The sequence below is a fragment of the Solanum dulcamara genome, chromosome 1 (genome assembly GCF_947179165.1).
Source record: "Solanum dulcamara chromosome 1, daSolDulc1.2, whole genome shotgun sequence".
NCBI classification, from domain to species: domain Eukaryota; kingdom Viridiplantae; phylum Streptophyta; class Magnoliopsida; order Solanales; family Solanaceae; genus Solanum; species Solanum dulcamara.
In genome coordinates, this window is record NC_077237.1 from 47,090,426 (window position 1) to 47,100,453 (window position 10,028).

At 35.2% G+C, this 10,028-nt stretch overlaps 1 protein-coding gene across 1 annotated transcript; it reads right to left on the minus strand.

Moving 5' to 3' along the window:
- Positions 1-5,765: 5,765 nt before the first annotated feature.
- Positions 5,766-6,607, minus strand: LOC129892945 (uncharacterized). The gene is made up of 2 exons (XM_055968451.1): positions 6,403-6,607; positions 5,766-6,268 (listed from the first exon to the last, which is right to left on the minus strand). Exons 1-2 carry the CDS (start codon positions 6,605-6,607, stop codon positions 5,766-5,768), a joined length of 708 nt encoding a protein of 235 aa, XP_055824426.1.
- Between the last annotated feature and the right edge of the window lie 3,421 nt (positions 6,608-10,028).

Below are 10,028 nucleotides of genomic sequence, written 5' to 3' on the forward strand. Positions count from 1 at the left end.
TATAACATAATTGGTGCACAAACAATGAAATATATTTTAACAAATTATGGCTTTAAAATGAGTGGCCCACAAATAATGAAATATACTTTAATAAATTATGGCTTTAAAATGCTACAAAGAACAAATTATTCAATATATATATATATATATATATATATATATATTCTTAGGATGTCTTATAAAATAAATACTACAACACACTTGGAAGTAACTCGATTGCTAGGAAATGACTTAAGAAGCAACAAAATTTTTAAGGAATACGTATCATAACTTAATTAAGCTCAAATTCATCTATGTGGTCAATTAGATTAGGATTTTAGACTTCGAGACATGATAGAACAATGGAAAGTTGAGTTCAGCATAAGAATGACCACAAATCCTTCGGCTCATGATTAAGGATAAAAGGTTACCATTTTTTTAAAGTTCGAACTTATTTCCACATCTTGATCATCTCCAATAAAAACAAATACCTGGTTCTATAGGCTATAGGCATACTTTGGACTTGAATAATCACAAACAATTGAATTAACTTAATAAAGAAAAGTCTTGAGTCTTGGTACACAAAATCATCTCAAAGATAACCTCAAGAAAAAGAAGCACCTAACTAATATTAGCATTTTTCTCTACTTTGGCAAACAATTTTATCTACAACTTTTAAACTTGAAGGAAAGCAGCCACGTTTATGATGTCTAACTCATTAGTACACTAATAAAAAAAAGACATGGCTTTTTAAGTCATTTCTAACTAACTTTTTTTAAAAAAAATGGCAAAATTGCTACTAATTCCATAATAGACTTCATAATACTTGATTGATTGAACACTGTACATGATGATGGTTGTTTTCTAATCTTTTTTTTTAATTTCAAATGGGGCTGATTTATAGCCATGGTAAGTAATTAAGATAGAGAATAATTCATCAACTCATATCTTTAGTATCTCTTATCTTATAGAGACACAACCTTAGTTACAGAACATGAAAAAAAAATAGATCTCAAACAAAATACTAAATCAGGTTTGGTTATATAGAACCCAAGTCATTTATCAAAGATGAAGTTTTATCTCACTGCCTAAAATTAATCTATCCACACAAAGTATCTATGAAGCGATATTCACATTAACAGGGATTAAACAAACACAAATAAGATAAATTAATTAATAATTTCTCAAACTGACATTAATTCTTATTAACTACTTTTTATACTTAGACTTCAGGAACATAGAGTAGCTGAATAAATTCAAACGGAAAGAATCAAGATAAACGATACAAACAATATTTTACTTTTAGAAACAGAGAAAAAACTTAATATGAGGGCAATTACTGACCTTGTGTGGAGCCGCAAACAAGGGCTTTGACGTATCAAAGATTCCGGCCAGAAACTCGAAACTCAAAAATTAGAAAAGACCAAATAGAAAATAGTAAAACTAGTAGATTCGTGAATCTGTGTGTATGTGTCTTCGAATGTGAATTCTTTTTTTGGGGGATCCCCTCTGGAGGTGAAAAACCTTGTTATTTATAGGCAAATCCGGATTTAAATATTTGGATTTGAACTGAAATCAAAGACATTTATGAGGCCAAAAGGAGAAGGTGAGAAAAGATTTCACAAATATTACATTTTCTTTATCTTTGACTGAAAGTTGCGGATTGGAGGAAATCTCGTCGATGATGGCAGACGAAAAGAGAGAGAGAGAGAGAGCAGCGAAGTGATGGCCTGATTTTCTAGAAATTGAAAGGAGAAGAGGTATGGAAGATCTTCTAATCTTGGAACAGAGGAGAAAATGAGCAAGGATATGGCGTAGATGGAGAATAGGAGCGTGTAGGTAGAAAGAGAAAAATAGCCTGAGGGGAGGAGAGAGAGTTTAGAGATAAGAGGGAAAGTGTGAAAATAGTTTTAGGTTTTGGGTGTTGGTAAAAAAAATGAAACTAAAATTAGGGAATTTAGGATTAAGCCAAAAATTGGCTCAATTAATTAGGCTAGAATTATAAATAATTATCAAGAGAATGTATAAATAAATTGGATAAAAGACTATGCTTTAAATAAATTGAAGGACAATTGAATGAATTGTCATCCAATTAATAATCATAATATATGTTGAATAAGTAAAATCATAAATTTTATCCAGTAATAACTTTTTATATATATAGTAAATATGCATGTACATACAATATAAATATATGTATGTATATATGTATATATATATATATATATATATATAAAAGGTCCACATGTATATAATATGTACTAAAATAGGTATGTAATTAATATAAATAAGCAAAATAAATAATAAACTTAATTAAGTAATAATTTTTATATACGCATACACATAAGGTGTATTAGAATATATATATATATAAATTATAAAATAAACTTAATTAAGTAATAATTTTTATATAAATAAAGCATACACATACTAAAATAGACATGTAAAAAAATATTTTAACATATGAAACTTGTTGTTTTAATTTTTTTTTAATTAAGAATATCGATATTAAAGATAAGATTAGTATAATACTAATAACAACCATAACAAAGGTGACATTAAGAGAAAATATCTAGAACAAGAATAATAATAAAATGATGATTCATCTCCATCAATGAACAATATATAATCCACTAATGAGCATCACCCCAAGAAATGTCAAACCAAGAATAACAAAATATAAAGCAAAAGTTAAAGAGGCAAATAGGTAGTAGATTAGCCACTAAAAGAGCACAAAATATTAAAATACATCATCTTCAATAAAAGGAAAGAACAAGAAACAAAGAAGGTAAGGTTACTGCCAACAAGAAAAATAGTGAGCCGAGACTATTAATTTAATATTTCTACTACTAAAAAAAATTGAAGACTACTGGAGTAGCAATATTTGCAAAATATAATATTCATAAATATGGACAAAATATAAAAGGGAGAAAAAAGGGTCACCGAAGTTTGGCTTTTCTAAACAGATTTAGAAGCTGAGTTTGTTGGAGTTTTAAACTTCCATCGATGTAATGGAACCTGGGGCTTACAAAATATAATATAATATAAACGTAAACTAAAATTTTTGTCTTTTAGAATGGAAAAGCCTCAAAAATAGACGGAGAGATTTTTGTTTTTAAAAAAAATAGCAATCCAAAAAGTAATTATAGATTGGTCAAAATTGGGTGTCAGCAACTTGTCTCTTCTTTGCTCGAGAATGAAGGATGAATTGATGAGCAAAGAAAATTTAATGGAGTAGCCGTTTTGTCTGACCGATGGAATAACCTCAGAGGGACCCAATGAAATGAGTTGGAGTTACAAAAAGATTGTGGTCGAGACTTCGGTTTTGAGTTGCCTACATATCTTTGGTTATACGAGAATCAGGCCGTGTGTAGTTCTAGATGGTAGAATCACAGCAAATTTTGATTGATTCAAAATTTGCCCCAGTCTTAGATTATGGTAACGCTGAGTTCTTCCAGGTGATGACGCACGAAGATGTTAGCATGAATAGAACGAATATGATCATGCTCAAAATGAGGTTAGCTACATTTCCCAGGAAGTGGGAAATTAGGTCAGATGCAATTCTAAAGAACAACTCAAAATGCGAAATGCTCCATAGTAATTTCTACTAAAGACCTATGGTAGAGAAAAGAACAAGAATTTTCAAAAATAATTGCCTCAGTATCGAGTTATGGTGATGCTGGGACGTGAAAGAAAAATTCAAATCCAAACTTTGAAAATCGAGTCGAGTCGAGTTTTGAAAGAGAATCCTTGACGTAGCTTGGGATGCTTGACATTCCACTAGCTTGCCCTAGTTTGATGCTTAGAGGGAGTTCCACGTTGTAATGTGGTGTCCTGCAAAATAGGTAAAAGGGTGAAAAGTACCTGTCGCAGTTCAAATATAATAAATTGAAATATTAATGTAAAGAGGAAAGTGTAGATGACCAAACGATTGTTGATGTCTCTATCTTGTGGGATGAATGCGATGTAAGCAAAGTAAATGATAATGTAAAACCTCCGACTGGCAGGGCGATTGTAATGAAGCGCCTGTATCTGGCTGTGTAAAGCTTGTAATATAATGCCTATATCCAGCGGTGTAGAACTTTTAAATGTAACGCCTATATCCGGCGGTGCAGAGCTTGTAAATATAACACCTGTATCTGGTGGCGTAAAGCTTATAAATGTAATGACTGTATCCGATGATGTAAATCTTGTAATGTGGAATTTAACTGTAGATGTACGACGTTGTTGTATGCATGCTTCTGATCGGCAAAGTTTGATGAGGTTTGCTATGTACAGCCTCCAGATGGTGGAGTTTGGACGATGTTTGTTATATACAGCCTTCAGATGGTGGAGTTTGGACAGTGTTTGCTATATACAGCCTCCAGACGGCAGAGTTTGAACAATATTTTCTATATACAAACTCCAGACAGCAGCGTTTGGGCGTGTTAGACTATATTCTCCAACGGAGGAGTTGTTGACGAGGTTAGATGACAAGCTCCAATTGATGGAGTTATCTTTGACAAAAAGTTAACTATCCTATCTATCCTATGGGACCCCCCTTGTCTTCAATGTTTTGATCTGAAACTCGAGCGTACCTACAAAGATTTTAAAAGGAAATACATTAGGAAGCAAATTCAGGTATAAAGTATTTCCAATAAATAAGGTAAGAGAAGGATATTTTGGCTTATGATTTCAAGAAGTCACAAAGCGTCTTCAGTCATGCCCCCCTAGACTTGAGGTCGTCTTCCCTGATCTCCTGTTTTCTTGCGCTCAAAGAAAATTTAGTTTGGGAGGGGGTTTTGATTTGTATCGACTCGCCGATTCAGGCCTTTTCACCGGGAACCTCCAATACTTCTATAGTCCATCCGTAGTATCTTAATCAAGAGACTTAGTAGGTGGAATAGTAAAGAAGCAATTTTTTAAAAAATAAATAATAGTTTGTTCTTTAACAAGGAGTCCATCAAGCTTCTCCATATCCAAATGTAATCTTTCTCGCAGAGTTGTCTTTTGATGACGTTTCTCTTGACTCGTTCGCGATATCCTTTATTTTCTAATGATACCTAATTGAAGGAGGGTTCCTTATAGGTATGACCGAATCTTTAAGGTTGCCTATGTATCCCCAAGTGGGAATTGGGTCTGTACGTAGTTCGAGGATAAAAAGTAAATATTATGCAATGACTGAGCCTGACTCAGGCTGCCTATGTATCCGAGTGGAATCAGATCGTAATGTAGTTCGTGTACAATATAAAAGTAAAAATATGAAGGGACCGAATCCGACAAGGATTGCCTACCTATCCCGGTGAGGGAATTAAGGTCCAGCGTAGTTCTAAATATATGGAAATAATGTTTTGGGATTTTCTAAGGGAGGAACGAACCCGATGTGGGCTATCTACTTACCCCACCATGGGAATTCAGGTCGAGACGTAGTTCTGTTACATGGAATGTAAGAGTATATAAAAAAATGAAAGCTAGTCTTGATTTCTTCAGATGTAGTACTTCTTGATGGCGTCCGAATTGATTGGCTTCGTGCTCACTGTACCATCCATCTCTGCCAAGACTACCACTCCTTCAGATAATACTCTATGAACCATGTAAGGACCTCGCCAATTTGGTGCAAATTTTCCTTTAGCTTCTCCTTGGTGAGGAAATATCTTCTTCAATACTAATTATCCCGGTGTGAACTGTCGAGGTTTGACTTTCTTATTGAATTCTTTGGCCATTCTGTTCTGATAGAGTTGACCATGACAAACTGAGTCCATTATTTTCTCATCAATGAGCATCAACTGTTCAATCCTTTTGTGAATCTATTCTGTATCATCTAAACCGACCTCTTGAATAATCCTTAAAGATGCTATTTCCACTTCAGCATGTATTATTGCTTCTGAACCATAAACCAACATATAAGGAGTTTCCCTAGTGGAAGTTCTGATTGTGGTACGATAACCGTGAAGAGCATATGGTAACTTTTCATGCCATTGTTTGTGACTATCCACTATCTTCCTTAAAATCTTCTTGATATTCTTATTTGCAACTTCAACTGCTCCATTCATCTGTGGCCGATAGGTTGTGGAATTTTGATGAGCAATCTTAAACCGCTCACAAATTTCCTTCATAAGATCGCTGTTGAGATTGGCCGCATTATCTGGTATGAATGATTCTAGAATTCCAAACCGACAAACTATATTATCACGAACAAAGTCTTCCACTACTTTCTTAGTCACTGCCTTGTATGTCGAAGCTTTGACCCATTTTGTGAAATAATTGATAGCCACAAGGATGAAACGATGTTCATTTGATGCAGGAGGCTCTATGGTCCAATTACATCCATTCCCCAAGCGGCAAATGGCAAAGGGGAACCCATAACTTTGAGCTCATTTGGTGGAACTCGAATAAAATCTCCATGCACTTAGCATTGATGACACTTCTGCACGTATCGAATACTATCTCTCTCCATGGTCATACAAAAATATCCAGCTCTTAGGATCTTCTTAGCCAGAGTGAACCCATTCATATGAGGTCCACATATTCCTGCATGTATTTCTTCTAAAAGCCTTGTCACTTCCATTGCATCAACACATCTCAGTAATCCTAAATCTGGAGTCCTCCTATATAAGATTTCTCCATTAAGAAAGAAATGATTGGCCATTCTTCTCAGAGTCCTTTATTGCTTTCTTGTGGCATTTTTGGGGTATTCTCGTTCTTCTATCAATCTCTTGATGTCATAGTACCATAGTCTTCCATCCAATTCCTCATCAATATGAAAACAATATGCATGTCGATCATATAACTTTACTTCAATAGGGTCGATGTAATTCTTGTCTAGATGTTGAATCATTGAGGATAATGTTGCCAAAGCATCAACAAATTCATTTTAAGCTCGAGGGAGATGTTTGAATTCAATCCTTGTGAATTTCCTACTCAACTCCTTTATACAATGTAAATAAGGAAGAATCTTCACATTCTTAGCAGCCCATTCTCCTTGCACCTGATGAACCAATAAGTCATAATCGCCTATGATTAAAAGATCTTTGACGTTTATGTCTACAGCCATTCTAAGTCTGAGAATAAAGCTCCATACTCTAGTATGTTATTTGTACAATCAAACCTAATCTTGGCTGAAATTGGATAATATTGACCTGTTTATGAAATTAAGACTGCTTCTATTCTGACCCATTTTGAATTTGATGCTCCATCAAAAAACATCCTCCAACCATTGTATGGTTTCGATATGTCTTATCCTACAAACAATACCTATTCATCAAGGAAGTAAGTTTTGAGCGGCTCCTAATCTTGATCCACTGGATATTCTGCGAGGTGGTCAGCTAAGGCTTGTCCTTTAATGGCTTTTTGTGTCATGTACACAATGTCGAACTCGCTCAACAAAATTTTCCATTTTTCTAATTTACTTATAGGCATTGGCTTCTGAAATATGTACTTGAGTGGATCCATTCTTGAGATCAAGTAAGTGGTGTATGCAGACAGGTAATGCCTAAATTTCTGCGCGATCCAAGACAAAGCGCAACACGTTTGTTCCAACAAGGTATATCTTTCCTTATACGGTGTGAAATTCTTGCTCAAGTAGTAAATGGCTTACTCTCTTCTACCTGTCTCATCATGTTGTCCCAATACGCATCCAAATGCATTATCCATGACATATAAGTATAGTAGCAACGGCCTCCCAGGCTCAGGTGGGACCAATACTGGCGGGTTGGACAAATATTCTTTGATTTTATCAAAAGTCCTTTGACATTCCTCTATCCATTTTGTGGAAACATCCTTTTTAGTAATTTAAATATGGGTTCACAAATTACTGTGGATTGTGCTATGAACCGACTGATGTAGTTAAGCCTTCCCAAGAAACTCATCACGTCTTTCTTGGTCTTGGGGGGAGGTAATTCTTGAATTGTCTTGATCTTAGAGGGATCCAACTCTATGCCTCTCTTGCTAATAATGAATCTTAGTAGTTTTCCTGCAGGTAATCCAAATGCACACTTTGCTGGATTCAATTTTAGATTATACTTTCGCAACCTCTCAAAGAATTTTTGTAAATCATATAGGTGGTCCAAACTTCTCTTGGATTTGATAATGATATCGTCCACATATATTTCAATCTCCTTGTGGATCATATCATGAAAAAGAGCGGTCATAGCCCTTATGTAGGTTGCACCAGCATTTTTTAGGCCAAATGGCATAACTTTATAGCAATACACCCCCCATGGAGTGATAAATATTGTCTTTTCTGCATCATTTTCATTCATCAATATCTGGTGATATCCCACAAAATAATTGACAAATGATTGCAATTCATATTTTGCATAATTGTCAATAAGTATATGAATATTTGGGAGAGGGAAATCATCCTTAGGACTATCTCTGTTGAGACCTCAATAGTCCACACATATTCTGATCTTCCCATCCTCTTTTGGCATTGGTACTATATTAGCCAACCAAGTGGGGTAATTTGTGAACCTCACAACGTTCTCCTCAATCTGGTTGGTTACCTCCTCTTTGATCCTTAGACTCAAGTCTGGTTTGAACTTTCTTGTCTTTTGCTTAACGGGTAGGCAGGTGGGATCAATTGGTAGTCTGTGTGAGACGATATCGGTGCATAACCCCAGCATATCGTCATAAGATCAAGCAAATATGTCGACATGTTGCCTAAGCAATTCTATTAATTCCTTCTTTCTTTCGGCCTCCAAATGTATGTTAATTCGTGTTGCCTTCACAGTTTCCTCATCTTCTAAGTGGACAACCTCTGTTTCAAACATATTAGGTTTCTCCTGGCTCTCAAACTGCTCGACCTCCTATGGTAGGTTTTCATGCATCATGCATTCATCATATTCTTTGTGATCTTCTTTATTAATTTTACCTTGCTTGATGGATTCGTTACATGTTATAATCATTGAACTAGGATTTTTAATATGAGTGCTGAAAAGTATAAAAGGTAAGTAAAATAAATAAATAGGTAAAATAATGAGATAATTTTAAAGAAATTAAAGACTTTTATTTAAAAGCGTTCTAGCTTTTTTAGAAAAAGCAAGCGACAAACAGGGATCAAGCATGATACAAGCCTCAACTTTGATCATTCAAATTTAAAAATACAAAACTACTTTCCACACTACCAGGACTCTTGTCGAAACAGGGACGGACTGATGGTCCAATTCTGCAAGCTTTCTCCAGGCTTGGAATCATGGATGGTCAATTTGCAGAGATCTATCTCTTCCTCTTCTCCAATCATGGCCACAAACAAATTTCCTATTCCTTCTACTATGTCATCGTCAGATGCGTGATCTAGAATTGGAACTTGCTCTGGTACAAACGTTGTCTTAATAGATCCTGTGTTGTGGACTCATCTCGATGTAGATCCATATCCGAGTCCAGTGGTTCCTTTTTGATGCTTTAGCTGGATGGGTTAAACTATGCCATTGGCCTTGGGTCCAAGCCCTTTCTTAGGCTGATACCCATATTTCAAAATCTCTGCCGCGATATCTTTGCTGCTCTTGACAATTTCACATCAATCGACTCTAACTTCTCGTCAACCCTTATAGCTTGCATGATTTCTAAAGTATGAAAAGTGGCTCCATCTAATTCCTTAGTGACTGGAATAGAATTGACAGAATAGATGGGGTGATTGAGCTCCCCATGAACGGTAACTTCTACGTGACCCCACTCGAACTTTACACATTGATGAAAAGTTGAAGGAACTACTTTTGCCACATGGACCCATGGTCTTCCTGGCAACATGTTGTAGTTGGATGACACATCCATCACTTGAAATAAGACAAGGAATTATGCTGGTCCCACTTGCAATATGAGATAGATTTCTCTAATGACGCTTCTCTATGCTCCATCAAAAGCTCTAACTTTTACACGACTTTCCTTTATATCTCCCATATTCAAGCCTAAAACTCTCAGAGTTATAAAAGGGAAGATATTACATCCAGAACCGCCATCAATAGAAACTCGAGTCACAATCTTATCATAATATTTGACCGCGATATAAAGTGCTTTGTTGTGTCCAGTCTTTTCAATTGGTAGCTCATCATCATAGAAAGAGATTTTTTTAG